Source organism: Festucalex cinctus, chromosome 13 (assembly GCF_051991245.1).
Source record: "Festucalex cinctus isolate MCC-2025b chromosome 13, RoL_Fcin_1.0, whole genome shotgun sequence".
NCBI lineage: Eukaryota > Metazoa > Chordata > Actinopteri > Syngnathiformes > Syngnathidae > Festucalex > Festucalex cinctus.
The window spans coordinates 18,894,777-18,915,000 of NC_135423.1; the positions used below are offsets into that span (position 1 = coordinate 18,894,777).

At 39.0% G+C, this 20,224-nt stretch overlaps 1 protein-coding gene across 3 annotated transcripts in view; it reads left to right on the forward strand.

The window, feature by feature from the left end:
• pde2a (phosphodiesterase 2A) overlaps positions 1–20,224 on the forward strand; it is a 162,549-nt gene that overhangs the window by 112,969 nt on the left and 29,356 nt on the right. For all 3 annotated transcript variants that reach the window (XM_077540310.1, XM_077540311.1, XM_077540312.1), the window contains exons 3-4: positions 16,898–16,987; positions 18,273–18,361. In XM_077540310.1, coding sequence (XP_077396436.1) covers positions 16,898–16,987; positions 18,273–18,361 — 179 coding nt within the window. The remainder of the gene's footprint in view (positions 1–16,897; positions 16,988–18,272; positions 18,362–20,224) is intronic.

Consider the following 20,224-nt stretch of genomic DNA (forward strand, 5'->3'; position numbering starts at 1 on the left):
TGCCTTTGAAATACCTTACAGTACTACATTTCTTAATTGTGGCTTACTACTGCCACCTTAAAGGCACTGGCTTTGCCAATTTTACTTCTTCAAGTGTGTTTTTTCAAACATGATTCAAGAAACATAAGATTGTCAAGCTTGTGTAGGCAGAAAAGGCCAATTTGTGAGTTGTGTTTGGAATTCACTTTACACTTCCGATGATTGACATTAAATTTATTTTGGAAAATTACAGCCTTTCAAACTCTAATATGCTCCCACCTACTGCATTAGGTACACCCGCACTATTGAATGACATCTACTGCAAGACCATCATATTAAGAGGTGTTTTTTTTTCTTTTTTTCTTTTTTCTTTTTTTTTTTTTTTAGCCACATAATATAAACATCTCTCGCTATATTTCAAACTACATCGTGTTAACATGATTTCCATGTACAATAAGTGAATACTGTAGGTCAAAACTGAGAGCGACAAAGGTGACAGAGTTGCATTTGGCAATAACAAACACGACATTCAAAACCAACTGTGCTATCTGTAACCATGGAGATCGACTTGTCTGCTTTTACCATCAGTTTCCAGGGCAGCAGCATTTGTGGTTAGAGCCTTGAGAAATTCTGAATGTTTCTAATCATGCAACAAATATGCTCATAAGTGAGCCTCTCTTTCTATAGGTACAGTGTACTGTATATAAATATATGCAATATGTGCATGTAATGAAATACTAGAGATGGAGGGTGAGCCGAGAGTGAGAGCATGTGGGTGTCGGGTCCTGAACAGTGTGATTAAAATAGAACAATAGCCATATGACGAGAGTGAAGCAGTCAAACACCTGCAGCCAAGAACAAAAGAAAGCCAATGAGATGTAAGAGACAAGTCAGCAAAGTGACAAGTGACACTGAGACAGAGAGGTAAGGCTTGATGTGAATAGCAGGATTTAGCGAGAACGTAAAATATGGATACAGACGAAGAAAAGGTTGGGCGTGAATAAGCACGGCGGTGAACAGTAGAGACTATTATTGTGGCCGACCTGTCCAAGTTTGTGGCGATGAGTGTAACCCCGATTCCCCCCCCCCCCCCCCCCCCCCGCCCCTTCTGCCTGTCAGCATCTTGTTACTGGGGGCTTTTAAAAGCTCCTCACTGCAGTGCTGCCTACGAGCACCCTATCATTGTCTCAAACAAAGGTTCCAATCATACACTTTCCACAAGGTCATTTGTGCGTAGCCGTGATATTTGGACCGCTCTGATTGGTAGTTGTCGACATTTGAGATGAGGCCAGTCCATTTGTGACAAATGATGATAATCACACATCGAAGGTGCTTGTATTTCATGTCACCACTGCAGGACTTATTGTGTCATCACCAAATGAAAGCATAGTTGTCAAACGTGTTTCTTTCCAGTGGCCATGGTGACCCTGAAAGTGAGTGTGCCTTGGGATTTCAACAATTTCTTCGTGCTTAATTTTCTCCTGGTCAGTTTATCAGTGAAGGACAGCTGAGTTCCGGAGGGTCTAAGGTGCACTACGCTTCATGCCAGTACGTTCCGTCCCTGCCATGTCACATCCTGATGGGGTACGCCACGTTTCTCATGCGCTGATCAAGGTCTGACACATTTTTCAAGTTCTGTCAAGGCTTTCTGCAGATGAAACGTGGGCGCCGGACAGCTTTGGGGCACATTTGTGGCCTCGGCATACTCGAATGAAGCTCCCCTGCCAAGCCTGGCTTTATAATAGAATCAGTATGATCTGTATTGGCCAAGTATGTAAAACGCATAAGGAAGTTGTCTCTAGTCATTGTAGTCAGACTAGTAATACAGCAAAAAGCAGCTATAACAACAAGAAACATCCTTTCAAAGACTAAAGTCAACAGACCATAGTAAAAATAAATAAATAAATAAATACATAAATAAATAAATAAATTAAAAAAATATAGATCATCACGCGTTGAAAAAGATTAAACATGGTGAAACAACGAACATCCTCGCTTGCCATAAACCTCAATTCAACTGGTTTTATTTATACCTGGTAAAATAGGGAAAAAACGTGTGTCAAACATGGCAGATTGTGACAAAACTTTAAAGAACATTGAGAGATTGGGGAAATTCAAGATGTGTCAGCATGTACAGTACATCTTTTTAACTATAACTCAATATGATCAGTTATTATGAAATTACAGTCTGAACAGTATTATGGTGGGGGAAAAAAGTAATTTTAAACAGGAAAGAGATTTATTTATTTTTTTTGGTTTATTTTATTTTTAATCAAATTGAAATGTATTTCTTAATAGGCGTTTTTCCACCGCTGGAACTTTTGGATAACTTTTCAGTTTACCTTGGTAAAATTCAGTTTGGGCGTTTTTCCACCAACAGCAATTACCAGGGTAATTAACTTCCCAAGGGGGCATCCAAGTACTATCTCTGCAGTCGGGTCTTGCTTAGCCAAGCAGGAACTTTGAGGGGGCGGGCTGTAATGACCACGGCTGATTGGTCAAATTTGGGGGCTTTGTTTTTACATCGGGTGGACTCAATCAAACTCATTTGAATTAATTACCCAGAACTTGAAGACGTTGTGGAAACTTTTACAACCAAGAACTCCTTTTACCCAGAACTCAAAGTTCCTGGGCCTGTTGGTGGAAAAACGCCTAATGTCACTGTTAAAAATGCACTTTCAGTTAAAAAAAAATAAAAAGTAGCAAAATTGGGTGTCATTTTTATGTTAAGCAACGTTGTCTGCTGAATGTAACTATTAAAGTAACTTAGAATTAAATGTAATTACTTTTAAAATCATGTAATCACTAATAGTAATAACTAATAATATAGTTATTTTAAACTCAAGTAATCACAAAAGTAACATAGCTACTTTTAAGACAATTAATCCATAAAGTGGGCGTGGGGGTGGTTGACTGGTTAGCATGTCCGCCTCCCAGTACTTGGGAGGCAGGATCGAGTCCAGACTTCGGCCTTCCTGGGTGGAGTTTGCATGTTCTCCCCGTGCCCGCGTGGGTCTTCTCCGGGTACTCCGGTCTCCTCCCACATTCCAAAGACATGCTTGGCAGGTTGAACACTCTGAATTGTCCCTAGGTATGCTTGTGAATGTGAGTGGCTGTTCGTCTCTGTGTGCCCTGGATTGGCAACCAGTTCAGGATGTACCCTGCGTCCTGCTCGAAGCCAGCTGAGATAGGCTCCAGCACTCCCCGCGACCCTTGTGAGGAGTAAGCGGTTAGGAAGATGGATGGATGGATGGATGGATGGATGGATGGATGGATAATCAATAAAGTAACTAAACTACTTTTTCAATGTGACATTGTGATTCATACTGTAGGTGTAGTTAAACACAATTCAACTCCAAGCATGAATGCAAACGGGCATGATGACCTATTGGATGATTGTCATCACTGATGGCAATAATTTACTTTGTCGTAATTGCACCCACCATGGAAATGTTAGTAGAGCTTCACATGGACAGTGACTCGCTCCAGATTTAATGAGAGTGCAAGAGTCACGCAGTACAAAGCGACGCTGTTCATTCAAAGAAGCGAATGAAACATGACACACCTCTTTTATGTGGCAGTAATGGGACGAAATAATTTGCTCAGATTAATTTCACACTCATCAACGGGTCTAAAGAGGCACGGCAGACTAAGCCGGCTGCAAAAGAGTGATGCAGATTGTAAGTGGGCTAAGTTAAATTAAAACGTGTGCATCCTTTTGTAACTGTCACTCATGTTCCTGCATACAAGAAAAACCTTGTCATCCATCAGCACCACTGACAACTTGTATAAAAGTGCTGTTTGATATTTATTTTTTATAACATGATCTCTCGAGACTTTGAAAGTTGCAAAAGCATAAGTATGGAAGAAATAGTGCCCTGCAATGTGTAACATTCTGCAGTGTGAAAGACATTATAACCCCCACTTTCAACACCTTACCCCAAAGATTGTCTCTAATCTTCCTAATAACACTTCCAGAGGAGGTACATTTTGTCGGGCCACCCTTCTGTTATCGTCAGTCCATCATTATTCCAAGACAAAACAAATGGTAATTGTCAGTTCGTCTTCATTATTTTAACTGCGCTTCCGTGGTCGCTAAATTACAGTTCGGCACCGCTATTTATTTAATATTTACACTCATCTCTTTGACTCAAACATTCAATAAATAATGAAAATAAACCATAAGATGTGCACCTTGTAACCCAGTAGTAGATAAATCCAATTTAATAAAACATCTCCTGTGGATCTCTGTGAATCTCTGAAAACATTGGTAGAAATTAATGTTTGTTTTAAATTTTTATTTTTTACATATTCTTTGGATAAATTAATGATTAAATAAAAAGAATGAATAAATAAATATTCAAAAAAATGTCAGAGTCCAAATTTTTATGTTGTCAGAAAAAAGAGAGATTAAAGGTAGATGAATTGGGGTTTTTTTAATTACAAAAAAAAAATGTCCAAAAAGTGACAATAAAATGTCTAAAAAGAAAGAAGCAAAAATTACAATAAAATGTCTTTGGCATTACAAAAAAAAAGTCGGAAAATTGATTTAAAAAAAAAACAAAAACAAAAAAAAAAAAACAGAAAGAAAATACGTTCAAAAACTAACTATAAAATGTCCAAAAACCAAAGAAGAAATACCAAAAACTAACATAAAATGGCCAAAAATGACAGAAAAAGTCAAATAAAGTAACCATGAAATGTCCACAAAGGAAGAAGAGAGGCAGAAAATTGCCATATGTCCATAAAAATACCATAGCCTAAATGTCAGAAATTTGGCAGAAAGGTATAAAGATGTATGAAAAATGGGTGAAAATTTACCAAAAAACTAAAAATCAAAAACGGAAGACGAAAGGTAGAAGAAAATTATTCTCTACCGAGTGGATGCTGCGTAATATTTCTGTTTAAGGTGCAGTGTGATTAGCTTATTACTTATTAACACTAACACACTGTTTCATTCATTGCAATTTTCAAATGTTTTGTATATCCAGACAGTTTTTTGTTTTTATTTGTTTATTTAGACTCAAGTTCACCCTCGGCCCAATGCAGCCAAGCAGTATAGACAGTGAATGGATGGATTATAACTACTCCAAAGAGTTGTACCCACATGTTGAGAACGGTCTTTTGTGCTACATAATGCAGCATCATTCAGCCTGAGCCCTTTGAACTTGCGCAATTAGCGGCTGTCATGTAGCTCATATTCCTTTTCCCTCCCGCTCTTTCTCTCTGCTTGCTTGTTTTTAATTAAAAGTTTATAGAGATGAGGCCACACAGAAACAGGAGGCTTCTCTCTGTCTCCGTAGATTAGGACCTTACAAATGAAATGAAATGCTGGCATTTGTTCTTTTCTCTCAGAAAATGATCTAGTTCCCATGCATGCATGTGCTGCATTTGTTACTGACTCTTGGTATTGAAATCAAAACAATTTGGTATTATTACAGGAGCACAGCAATCAGAGTATAAATTGTCAAATGTATCTTTCATCTCTTTTTCCTCTCAATTGGCTAATCAATGTCATCATCAGTCAGTCATTGTATTTACATTTACACAAATGAATTGTGTTACTGACAATTTGTTCACACTTTTCACACTTGTCTGAGAAGTCCCAGTTTATTGAACTGGATTCAAAAAGGAAGATTGTTATTTACTAACTGGTACTAGTCATAATATGCCATAACATGGAGCGCTAAACACCATGGTGGTGCTAAAAAATAATAAAAATAATGCTGAATGCTCCCAGAGTGTTTCAACGTCACTTTTACTGTGAATGTCATCTTGTAATTGTTCGGTACAAATCAAAATGTACTGGAGACTGCTACAATAAGAGTTGATGAAATAGATTGTGATTGCTTGCTCCAATTTAGTATTTCAAAAGAACCTTATCATTATGCACTCTATTATTTTAAATGAATACCCCAATTACATCTTTGCAGTCCTTTCTTGTGGATTGCTGCTGCGATCAATACTGTACAGCGACTTGAGCACGAAGCAAAGGCGGCTCTGATTTTTGACCAATGGAAAGTGTATACATGCAAGAGGATGATTTAATGTCTGCGTGTGTTAATCCACATATTCAAACATCAGATTTTGGCGTTCGCATTAATTAAAAATTTTTTTTAATATCGTGTTGTTTTGTTTTTTCTTTAGTGCTTGTACTTGTATATGTACTGATTAGTTCCTTCATGGAATCAAATTCCCCTTTTCATCAAGTTTCGTTTTACCCTTCTATCTATAAAATACTTTCCTTGTCCTAGCGTCATCCAGGGGAATTATGAATTATGGTCTTCTAGTTATCTTTACATCCATGTCGTTCATTCACAACCCTGAGAAAAACACTTTTCTGGCTCTCGTTATATGACATGGAATTTTCAAAGCTGTAGTATAGATGAATAACTGAGATACTGCGCTTATTGACTGTATCCGTGCAATTACAGGAACTGAAGTGGAAGAACACATAACACTGGTCATGGCTTACCATTTGAACTGAACTGTACTGCAATAACGTTTTTTTTTTGTAGCACAATTTTCTTGATGGATGGATCTGAGGTGTCTTGGGGATGACATTATGGATTGTTCTGACAAGGGTTTGAAGTATAAGGCAAATGTATTTACGAGCATGGCGGGGCCTGTCTTCATGGCTTGGCTGTATTCTACAGTGCATGTGTCTCCAGTATGTTAGTGATTCTACTGGAGACCCAGCTCTGTTGGAATAACAACCAGGACCCATTGCATCACTACCAGGTCTCTCCGGCCAGCCTGTACTTGTGCACGTGCGTGCATGTATGTGTGTGTGTTAACTCATTTGCTCCCAATAACGTGTAAATACGTTTTTTATAAAATGATTTATGTGTCCCAAAGACGTATTTATACGTTTTTTTGTTGTTGTTGTTTTTTATGCTAGAGCATAGAACAGCAAAAAAACGGTTGCAGAAATGGTAGTTATTACACGAACGGCCAGCAGTTGGCAGCATAACAAAGGAGATCAACCTAGGCCATGTTGGAAAAAAAGCTCAATTACTCACAATTTTAAATAAATTTGTGAAAACTGATGAAACTTAGCTCTCATCTAATGCTAATTTCTGCGAAACGGAAACAGAAATATACTTTTTTTTCCTGATGAAAGAAGAGACTTTAATCTTGCTCTTTCTTTTGATAGGTTCCATGTTTTTATAGCAATAGGACACAATGTTCTGTGGGCCTTGCAAAATCAGTCAAAATCCAGCAAGACAGCCGGGAGCGAACGGGATTGCTTCTGTGAAAATGGCTGGAATCTTTTTATTCATAGCCTCTACCACTTATTGATGTCCACACATATTTGGAGAACGACATATCTGTAATGAGTTTTCCTTTACACAGCATCACAAGTGATTCAAGTATAAACTTTCAGCTTTAAAATGTTTCACAAAAACAATTCAAGAATTGTGCCTTGTGGAATCCAAAATAATTTTGTTACAGCAAATTCTAATACTGTAGTCTGACCACCTGAGGTCAGTCACCACTGGACAGGGGCGGACTGCAGGCCTTCGTGAATTTTGCGAGTTTCCCGAGCAGCTGAACCATTTTCGAAAGTTGTAGTGTATTAAGACAGGCTTGTCTCTGTCCAAGTACTTTTGGCCTAGCAAACATAAGTGAGTTAACATAGATTTCCCTGCACAAATATGCCGCTGGTGAGGGAGTGAACACTAAAAATCTCCTTCAAGGCATCTTGGGGCTAATCTGATCATGTAAATATCATTTACATACAAATCTAAAGGCATAAACAAGGATGCCTGTAATCGTATGCAGGTTGGGCTGCCCTTCTTCCTCAAGGTTTTTGATCAAGGTCGGAAAGCCAAGCTCTTGAAATTCAGATTTGAAGAAGAAACAGCTCTGTAAACAGTGCACTTGATAAGAAATGTGTTTCGTACACCTCAAGGCTCCTAATTTGATTCTAACGTCACCATGTGTCTAGCTATTAGATTAATATTAGCTCACGTGTGTTTGATTTTACACCAGCAAACTGCTTAACTGATTATATTTTTAAATCAAATATGGAATGGGCTAAAGAATGACTGAGAATGCAAATTGATAATCAACACTTTCTCCTCTGTATTTCCTTAAAACAAGTTGTTTTCCTGATGTAAATTATCTGAAAATAATGATACTAATTAAACTGATGGTGGTGTTGTTGCTCATGTTAGCAGAATTTATTCTCAGTTTCTCCGTTTTATTGTAGCGTACATTGTTGTTATCTGATAACTTCCGAAGGCTACTTGTTGAAATGTTTTACTTTTTGACATCTTTTTCCATGTTCTTCTGCATGCCCTGTTAAGCATTTGAATGTTTTTTTGTTCTTTTTAACAAATATGTCCACTGCCTGTCAGAACTGTCCTTTAAAACAAGACCACACCTCCTCCCTTCAATTTGTATTCAAGAAGAGAAATGACACTGTAGAGGAAAACCAATTGCTGTCACTTTGTTTTAATGAGGTACATAAACCCTCCTTAGTAATGGGTCAATACTCCCCACGTGTGCTGAAACAAAACAAAGTGCAGCTAGCATGCTGTCTAAGTGTTATCTATTGCTCACAGTGGGCATGTGACATACACGGTTGTCATTGGAAACGGAATGACATTGACGAGTTGATGCTTTGCTCAAGGACATCATTTCGGTTTGGTGAGCGAGGGGAGCTCATTTAGTCCCCCCGCTCATATCCATATGCCGTTTGAGTTATTGAAGCCGAGGTCGCTTCAGTCAGAAGCCACAATCTTGAGCTCGAATGAAATGAATGTAATGAAATTCATCGTTCATATGCATTATGACTTCTTGAAATATAAAATTCCATGTGGACCAGAAAAGAAATGGAAATTATAGAGACTGATCCCTCACCTACTTTGCAGCTTTAAGGGAAAACAGTGTGTAAAATCAGATCATTGATTGTTGTGAGTGTACGTCAGAAGATTGTCAGTTTTCATGCATCAAAATTTTCTTCACAATACTATGATGAGATGGACAAAAACGTGAATTTTGCTGCTTAGTTCATATTCAACAAACGCAATATTAATCAGAATGCTGTGCTTTGACTATAGTGGAGGCATATATATCATTCATGGGGTTAAGAATTGTGTGGTCCTATGTGGCCCCCCCAGTAGCGCTGATGACAAATTGTGGCGCCTTCCCTCATTTAATTTGCTCATCCCTGATTTAGGCAAATGGAGGCAAATCAGATAGCAGGACAATCTTCCACATTGTTGCACTGCTCACTCACATTGCTGCTGCACCCTTTTGTCATTAGAATTGGATTAATGCATTTTGAGCATGCGTATTTCCCCACCTCACTGCTGTGCACCTGAGCTGTCTGACTCTGCGTCTTTGAGCCCCCTGCTTTGGAATTTCAATGATGAGCATATCCCACAGTGCTCAAATACAATAAGGTTCCTATTTATGTCATTTTTCTTCCACCATCTGACTGTTGACGGGATATGGAAGTTAATGAATAGCACAAGCTCTGTAGAAAGTCATTGTGATGAGCCCTCAAAAGCATATTCCTCAGGTGTAGTGTGGAAATTCATCCAGCCATTCTCTATATTGTTTATCCTCAAGAGAATCAGGGGTAAGATTAAGCCTATCCTAGCCTAGTTGACATTAAGCGACAGGTGGGACAACACTCTGGATTGGTTGCCAGCCAATTGCAGGGCGTGTTCGCACCCAAATTCAGACTTGCAGACCCATCTTTCTTCTACAGAAATGGGCTATTAGAGTTTTTTCGAATGTGGATACAGAGATCACACGAATCCAATATTTGTGCAACTAAAAACTTTAAAATGTAATGAATTCATAGAGTCTTAAAATAATGTAAAAAGACCATTATGAAATTTTACCAAATCATATGCAAATCAGATGCAAAAAAAGGGAAAGTGAGCACAAATTAAGAGGAGACAATATTTTTTCCAAACCTAAACACAGAACAAAACAAAACGAGTGATGTATTTCAATTCAAGGGGTCAGTTTGTGGAACAATCTGGATTGTAAAACCAAATCATCTCAATCTAGCTCTTTTTTTTTTTTTTAATGTATAAAAGCACAATTACTAAAAACGTGTATGTGTATATAGACAAACCATGCTATTGAATTAATTTGTAAAATTATTATGTTGAAAATGTCTTGACTGCTTGCTGTCATTCATTTTGTGTTGATCAGGAGCAGATATCACAAGTTTTACTTTTTCAAAACCTCAGAACTTTGGGGCAGACATGCTAACAGGGATGCCTGTTATGAAACTTATCCAAATAAACCAAAACATAGAAATAAGTGAGATGTTGACAGTTACCCCACCAGGCAGCCAGATGTGTGGGAAATATCGAATGCCTGTACAAATATAATGTTACTACTCCTGCACAGGGGGAAATTATATTGACATTATACAGGGCTTATTTGGCTTCATGGCGCCCACTAGTGCGCTCCCTGTGTAGACTTGATTAAACTTTTCAGAGAGCTGTCCCCACAGATCTGCTCTAGATGTCTACCTCATTTTTCATTAACTTTGAAATGACATGATAGTGGTTCAGGGGAAAAGAGTAAAGGCAGCATTTTTCTTTACCTATACATTTTATCATCCCTCAAGTCATGCAACAATATTGTTTCATTTCTACGCCATCACACTCCTGGGCTGATGGGCTATATTCTCATATTTTTACACATTCTGCACAGTGGCTCCCTGCAGATATTTTAGGCTCAGTTGCTCTTCAGGTGGGCTCTGAGTGTGGCTCGTTCAGAAGAGAAGTACGTACTTCAGGTGATGTGGATCTTTCTAACTACAGTTGGAAAGGCACTCGGAGGTGGGAGTGATGGAGCATACTAAATGTTTTTTTGTTTTTTTTAACACATTCACTGCCAGCCCAGCAAAAATACATTATTTGACGTCTTTTTCTGTCAATGGCAGTCAATGAGTTAACCTATAGAAATAGAAATATATGTAAAATATTATTTATTTTATTTTGTGTTATTAAAATTAGTCTCCATGTAGTTTTTAATTGTGCACATCAACAAAATGTTTGTAGATACAAATACATAAATAAATAAATAAATAAATAAATAAATAAAACATTTTTGTCTTGGTAAAGCTGAAGTTGATTTTCAAAAGTGGAAAAATGAATACAGTGATAGATGAAAAAAAAACATTTCATGGTACATTTTTTTTTTATTGTTATTTGTATTTGTGTTGGAAATGTGCTGAAAGTTTGAGATTTGGACCCCACCAGCCATTCGGTAATGCATGTTGATTATGTTTCTGTATCACACTCGTTACTCACTGCACAGTGTGACAGAAATGCACATGAAACTGCTGTGAAATAGTTTGTTTACAATATCCACTTTATCATTGTATTATAAAAAACAACCTGCTTCAGAGTTGCTTAATGTTGTGGATCGATATTGAGTGAATATTGGTCCAACACAGATTTGCTTCTACTGTCCTAATTAATGCAGAGCACATACTCTACAGTATTTGTAAATACACTGTGTGTATGAGGGTGATATTGGTAGATTTGTGCGCAGTAGGTGGGGGCTATAAAATCCTAATGAGGGGGATCTGTTTAGTTGTGCTCATCACAGGTACCATCCAAAATGTCAGAGCTCTCACATATGCCGGTGATTTAAAAGAAAGGAAAAAAAAAAAGACAAGTGGGAGATGAAAGGAGACATGGGAGGAAAATATGGAGATATGGGATGAGGCGATTTCATGGGAAGTAAAAGACAAGACAACAAATCACTTCATGTATTAGTAAGGCCTTGATTCAGTTTAACATTTAGATTTTGGAGGTTGCACACTCATGTTGAAGTAAATTGTGAAGAGCGAATGTTGATTTAAAAGATAAAATGGTAAATGAATATAATAATGGCAATGCACCATTATCATAATCATGTTAGCAGGGGATGATAGTGTTGTCATGGCATTTTCAATTCTGATAAAAGCTTTGCCCAAATTAACTTAAAAATGAAATGGCATTGGCGGAAAAAAATAATCTTGTTTGTGAAATGAAATGATGTCTCTTTTTCCACTCACATTTTGAAGACTGCCGTGTCTGCCATGTAGTGTGTCACGGATCTTCTGGAACATTTAATAAGACTTCTACACACAATAAAGGCACATTGTTCTTCAGGTGGCGGCACGGTGGGGGAGTGGTTAACACGTCCGCCTCTCAGTTCTGAGGACTCCGGTTCGAGTCCAGGCTCCGGCCTTCCTGGGTGGAGTTTGCATGTTCTCCCCGTGCCTGTGTGGGTCTTCTCCGGGCGCTCCGGTCTCCTCCCACATTCCAAAGACATGCATGGCAGGTTAATTGGGCGCTCCGAATTGTCCCTAGATGTGCTTGTGAGTGTGGATGGTTGTTTGTCTCTGTGTGCCCTGCGATTGGCTGGCAACCAGTCCAGGGTGTCCCCCGTCTACTGCCCAGAGCCAGCTGAGATAGGCGCCGCAACCCTTGTGAATGGATGAATGGATGTTCTTCAGGTAAAAATGGTATTATCTTGAGCTCCTTAGGCCCCTTTACTATCTCAGCACAAATGCATGATGTGAAGTATAGCTCAAACTGATTATATAAATTTAGAGTAAATGCATCCATCCATATTCTTAATCTCTTATTCCTCACAAGGGTCACGGGGGTGCTGGAGCCTATCCCAGCCATCTTTGGGCAGTAGGTGTGGTACACCCTGAACTGGTTGCCAGTCAATCGCAGGGCACACAGAGACAAACAATCATTCACACTCACAATCACACCGATGGACAGATTAAAGTGTTCAATTAACCAGCTGTGCATGTTTTTGGATTGACGGAGGAAACCAATAAGCCCAGGAACTTTGAGTTCTGGGTAAAGAGAGTTCTTGGTGGTAAAAGTTCCGCAGGGAATTTATGATTAGTGTTTCCACAGCGCTTCGAGTTCTCGGTAATTAATTCAAATGAGTTTGATTGAGTCCAGCCGATGTAAAAACAACGCCCCCAAATTTGACCAATCAGCCATGGCCATTGCAGCCCGCCCACTCAAAGTTCCTGCCTGGCTCAGCAAGACCCTGCTGAGATAGTACTTGGATGCCCCCTGGGGAATATAATTACCCTGGTAATTCTTGTTGGTGGAAAAGCGCCCAAACTGAATTTTACCAAGGTAAACGGAAAGTTCTGGCGGTGGAAAAACGCCTTACTTTTTCTTACTGTGAGGAATAAAAGTGAAGCGTGAGAGAGGGCGGAAATGCGTGACACTGCGTGAGTAGTGACAGCCCTGCAGTAATGTAGTGTCCTGCTTGGGGCATTTATTTTATTTTTTTTGTGACACTTGATATATTTCCCACCATTTAACATAAATGCTTGCTGAAAATCAAACTCTCAGCATTCATTTGTTATGTGAGGCTTGTCCTCCAGGAGGCGTAACGGTAACTAAGCAGTGACGTTAGCTAGAAGGGCCTATACAAGTACTTGCCTCGCTAGCTGTTTACGTCACCTCTGTTTACATAGCTCCAAGAGCTCATGCTAATAATGCTAACGCTAGCACACCATTAGCTTCCTGCAGTCCAAGCACCCAGAGGCTTTATATGTGTTTACAGTTTATTTTAACCACTCTCTCCCAAGTCTTCACCAGTATGTTGCCATTCCGACACAAATAGGAGGGACGTTCAGAACCCTCCCCCACCCTCACCACGGCTGCTACGACCGCATCTCCGTAGGCTACTGCTGGCCTCAGCATATAAACCTATGGAAACAGTCCAAGCCCACAGTGTCATAATGTGGCCCAATGATATTGCCTCTGTTCTTCAAGACGGTTTTCAGTACTCAAACTGAGAAATGTTCAGGGAATTCGCTACTCAGCAAACAGAAGTGGACCTGGAGTAGTACACTTAATCCATCCTAGTCTTCATCTCAAAATGTATTGATGATCTCTTCATCGCCAGGACCATCACAATCTACCTGAACCACAAGCCCTGGCTGAACGCAGAGGTTGGAGCGCTGCCTTCAAGGCACACGAAAAATCAGCATGCAGTAACAAGAGATCTAACTGTGGACATCAGGAGGGCTAAACAGTCCTATGCTCCAAAAATCCAGGGCCACTTCACCTCCAATGACCCTTGGACCATGTGGTAAAGCATGAAGTGCGTCACCATATGCAACTATTATCGCTAGCAGACTGGAGGAGAACCCTGCAAAGGATTAACCTCCGCAAACCTGCGGCCCCTGACAGTATCCCAGGGTACGTACTGAGGGACTGTGGAGGTGCTAACAGACGTTTTCAACACCTCGCTGCAACCAGCGTCTGTGTCAACCTGCCAAAGCACTGCCAGCAGATGCAGACAGAGCGCTCCCTCTCTGCATTATCAAGGACCCAAAAGACACTCCACACACACACACACACCCACACACATTCTTCCGTCCCCTCCACTCAGGCAGAAGGTTACGAAGCATCTGGAGCAGTACCACCAGGTTGAGGAACAGCTTCTTTCCACAAGCTGTTGACTGTTAAAACTGAAACAATGCCCTGTGGCGTCAACATTTCATCCCTGAATGTAGAACACTTTATTCTTGAACACTATTCTTTTGGTCAAGTCCAAAACAACCTTGTAAATATCATGTGCAACTGCAAACCGTGAACGAGTATCTCTTCTATCTCTTTGTCACATTTATTTGATCTTATTTTTCCTTTTTTTTTTTTTTTTTACAAGGCTTGGGACTTTCTGGGCTGTTTGGTGCCATATCTTTGAAAATGTGTCATAGTATGACATTAATATTCCTTGAATCCTTGTAAAATTAGATGCCCTTACTGATTTATTTGACAGACAAAAATAATTGTATGTGCGTGATGAGGTGTGAGGAGCAGGTGCATTGATATAATAGATGTGTTGGGTTTATTGTGAGAATTGATTGTGGGAGGTCATAAGACAGACTTTGACATTTACCAAGGCATATCTCCACTGTTAGTGCACACGCTCACACACGCACGCACACAGTGTGACAGATAATTGTGGGCAGCTGAGTTTTCACTCCATTTCCAATCAAACATTACTTAGGATGATTTCCGCAAGCATTTCAAGCTGATGATGCAAGCCACTCTGACTGAAAGCTTTTCTCTCCGGCTGGCTCAGGTCCAACTTCATTACGACAGCGCTCTGGCCGACTGATTGAGTGATCAAAGCTAATCACGTTTAATCATATGTAAAAAGCACCATTGAGTGCTCAGGCTTGACCAGACTCTCCCCTCGACTCCCATTTTTAGCCGGGTTCGCATCCTTCACACTTTGACCCACCTCATCTAGCAGACATCCCTCCCTATCCACACACGCGCAAATGCCCTTGTCCTTCCTGTTTATGCCGATTCCTGAGTGCGAGTGATTGGCAGACAAGATAGGATACGTTTGGGGGGGGATTTTTTTTTTTTTTTTTTTTAAGTTGGACACCCTTGGTGGAAGCCTTGCAGGCATTCCAAAGAGAGACAAGATGTTCTGTGTGACTAACACAGCTTTACCAGGACAAGCTGAATATGATCTGGCACTCACAGGCAATATTTTGAACATGATGCTCATTTTTCCTATTTATATTCACTACACCAAAAGCAGCTGTGTCTTAAGCATCTTCTTCCACTATTTCCCAATGCTTTGATGAGATTTTGATGTCCCGCTGAGATGCTCTTACACCAAAATGTTGTAATAATGTAGTGTGATAACTGGAAGGGATAAAAGTAAATGGCGCAAAGTGTGCAAATATTCCTGTGGTAGGAATATGCAACATATGAGTTGTAGCTGTGTCCCAGGCGTTTGGGTGATAAAGTTTGTGGAGGGTGATGATGCAAAAATTAGCAAGGCACAGTTGAAACATATTATGTTCCAATTTAATTTGCCTTGAAGTTGAACTCAAACAAACTCAAAGGAAGTCATCTGCTCTCAAGTGTCTGTGCTAGAAAGTACTGTGCGACACTGTGCAATCCAGGGATCAGCACCAAATTGTGCAGCATTACAAATACTCACCTTCTGTATGTGCATGAAGCTTTCATGAGATTTATCCAATCTTTGTTTCAGCACTGATTAGATTCTACTTGTCTTGATTATGACTTTAATCTTGTTCTAAAGAGGTACAGAAGCGTATTGCAAAACAGTTTTTTTTTCCTGAATTTTATTGGGGGGTTGGGCTTTTTTTAGTCTACATTTTTTTTTATTTTCTGTTGTATTTTTTTTTCTGTTTTCCTGAGTATTTTCTTCTATTTTATAAAATGTTTTTCCTGTTTTTCTGATTTTTATTCTGCTTGTTTGAATATTTGTTTTCTTTTTTTCTGAATATTGGGGGGATGACAGAAAAAAAATATTCTAAAAAAAATAATATTCAGAAAAAAACTGAAATAAAAATATTCAGAAAAACACAAAATTTATAAAATACACAACAAAGCAAGCTCCAAAAAGTAAAACAGTCCCAAGTGAATGCAATACGCTTCCGTAAAAGAGAGCATTAACCATGAAAAGATTACCACAAATTTGTAGTGCATTACAAATAAAATGTTATTATTGTTATACTATTATCTTATGTGGTTTATACGGCCAATATATTTGTTTCTGGGCCCACTTCACACTGTCATTTTATGAATAATGAGCTTTTTCTTGCCCAAGAAATGCTGCAAGTGAATTGTCACACATTAGGTTTTCACAGTGCATGAATCAAATTCATCACATGTCCAGGAGAGCAAAACTAATCCTCATAAGAGTTTTAGTTTAAGTGCCTCCAGTGTGTCACTGTTTGGATATTGCTTAGAGACTTTCACAGCTTGTTAAGTAGCTTGTGACATAAAACTTGCACATAGCACAAAATGAGAGAACTTCAGCTCAGGGCTTTGACTTGAAGACGCTGATGTTTATTTGAAATGAGCAGTCAAACAGAAGCAAAGGTGCACAATATGTTTGTCTGCTTCCACAGGATGCTCTGCTGCAGCTGGCAGCCGTTGTTGATGTGCGTTCGCTGCGAGTGGCCCTTCGAGATGCCGTACAGACGCTGTTACCCCACACGGTATAAACACACACACACATTTACAGTATTCTCTTGAGTGGTGGAGCTAATGCCCCTGACCTTATAAGAGCAGATATATTCCATTACATGGAATCTTTTTTTTTTTATATATATATCACAGGGGATCATTAAAAAAAAAAAAAAAGATAATTTATAAAATATTGTTTAAAATTTATTATTATTATTATTATTATTATTATTATTATTATTATTATTATTATTATTATTATTTTAATCATTTTACCCAGTCAGAAGCTTAAACACACCTGTTCTCTCTCTCTACTTTTGTTTTTATTGGTTTATGCAATATAGAAAATATTGAAATAATGTTGAACCCAATAAAGTGTATCAAGTATTAAAATAACATGATATAGAGAATTATTTTTTTTAGATTTTTTTAATTTTTATTTTTGTATATTTTTTTGAAATAATTTTACCCCTCAGAAGCGTAAACACACCTGTTCTCACTCTGTTCGTACTAGGGATGTAACAACATCCAAACGTCATGATACGATATTATCACGATATGAAGCTCACGATACGATAATTATCACGATATTGTGGGGAGGTGGGCGATATTTAAAAAAGGTCACAATATTGTAAAAAAAAATGTTGTTGTTGTTGTTGTTAATCCATGCACACATTGAGTTCCTACACATATTGACCTGCTTCCCAGGCATATTCTGTTCCCCTTCATCTGACAATTAGTGTAGATTTTCAATATAGAAGAGCCAAAACATCCCTAATGAAAATTAAATTGCACTAAAAAAACTAGCCACCAGAGGGTACTAGAACTGCACAAATTGAAACCAACCTGGCTTTTTTTTTAACAGATGTGTTGCATTTAAATATTGTGAACATAATGACGACGATATTGTGGCAGTTTTAATATCACGATATCTCGCTTTTCGTTACATCCCTAGTTCATACAGTCCTCCATTGTACATTTATGCTTTAGTGTTGTTTTTATTGGTTTATGATATCTAGAAAACATTGAAATAAAGTTGAACCCAATACAGTGCGCTAGAGACCAAACCAGACTGTGAACAGTCAAAATTAGCAATTGTTGACCATTGAAATGCATTGGAGGAAAAAATAAAAAAATAAACCCAAAAAATTATTCAAAAAGCGCTACTAAACATTCAAGGTGCTGGCCCGAATGTTGCTGGTCGTACAACACAAATTTAAATTCTGACAAAATGTTTGCTTAAAACTCGAAGAATAAACTGTGCTATAGCAATGGAACACTTCCAGTAAATGCTTGTGTGTGCGCGCTTCATTCTAGGAGTGTGTATGCGTGTACACACTGGAGGGAAACTCAAGGCTGCTGTCGGACGACCCGCCACATGAGCTGCCACAGGAGGGCAAGATCAGGTGCGTGTTGTTTCACCGTGTGTGTGTTTCATGCGTACGCGGCCCGCCACAGATGTTTGCTTTGAGTGGCTGACTGCTGTGCGCTGATTTGCTGCGCCTTTGCCAAGGGAGGTGGTGCCCTGAGAGGCATTGCAATAAGGGAGGGAAGAGGGATGATTATAAGCTGCTCAGCGCTCAATCACGTCACACGCTGGCCTCTCTTCACGCCTCTCGGTCTGCCATGACAACCTGTACGGTTCCACCTTCCCCTTTTTCCTCAGAGCAACCAATTCCTCCACAAGGAGCCATGGGACACATTAGGAGTCAATAACATTATAGGTGACTTTGAGATTTCCACAAGACACCCAAACTCAACTTCCGCATCTTCAGCGGCGGGAGCATTGCAGGGGTAGTGGAGGTGACAATGCAAGGCCCATTTATGCTGTCTGAAGTGTGTGCTACCACCACGGCTGCCCATGCGCTGGCTAATACATGACAATACATAATTGATGTAACGGTTTCTTTGTCAGACAAGAGCTCCCTTTAACGACACCTCACTGTGACACAAATGCCAGATTGCACACACACAGATTTCCACAAGGGAAAAGAACAGAATCACGCTAAACATCAGATATATTTAAATAGACAACACATTTTCCATGCTGATCTATGCATCTTGATATTTTCATTGATTTATACTATATTCTAACGGTATTATGTAATTTCAACTAAAAATCATTGAATTTAGTAGTTTTAAAACTATGGAATGAAAAAAGTAATATGCTGCTAGGTAAAGGAAAAATGTATGAGTAAATGTAATATGGGCCACGACATTTTGATCACATGCACGATATCTACTGTAAGAGCTGCTGTATTAAAATTGCGCCTTTCCTATTCTCAGTTTCGATTGGGTTCCTTCGGATCTTTGAAGAGGGAATCAACACAAAAATGTTCTTTACACGAATACAGTATGTTATATGCACCCCAAATAGCCTAAAGACGGCATTCTGGTTAATATTTTGTTGTAAAATATAAGTTAAGCAGCAAATGTCGCCCGTTTTGATCCATCTAAGGGGGCGGCCATTTTCCCACTTGCTATCGACTGAAGATGACATCACAGTTGCTCAGGGTTCAGGTAACGACCAGTCACAACTCAGCTTCAGAAAATAGGTGAACTGTGATTGGTCGTTACCTGAGCCCTGAGCAACCTGTGATGTCATCTTCAGTCGATAGCAAGTGGGAAAAATGGCCGCCCCCTGAGATGGATAAAAATGGGTGAAATTTGCTGCCATATTCCACAATCCACAATATTAATCAGAATACCGTGTTTAGACTAGTGTTGGAACATACTACAACATATTATTGAAAAGAACATTTTTAGATTGAATTTGCTTTTGAAAAGTCTTAAAAGGCATTGAATCCATCTAAGAACAAGGTCTTGATTGGCATTTACGTATCTTAAATTAATCTTTCAAAAGTCAATGTTTCAAATTAAAAAAAAATGCTAACGTGATGAGTGGGATTTTATTATTATTTTATTTTATTTTTATTATTTTTATTATTATAAGTCAGCTGGGATGTGCTCCAGCACACCCACGAGCCTGGTGAGCATAAGTGGTACAGAGATTGTATGGTTGCATAATGAAAATAGACAGGAAAAAAGTTACTTAACTAGAGAAAGTCTTTTAATGTATTTCAATAATTTCCTGGGGTTAAAATGTAGAATTTCCAAGTATTTTAATGAGTATGCTCAAGAGCTAAACTCTTGCAGGCCTTTTTCACAGCTTGTGATCTGCATTAATCAAGTCACCTTCTCCGCAGGCAGTCGGCTTGTCAAGGGCTGTTTTCATCTTGCTCTCTAACAAGAACGATAGCTCGCCAGGC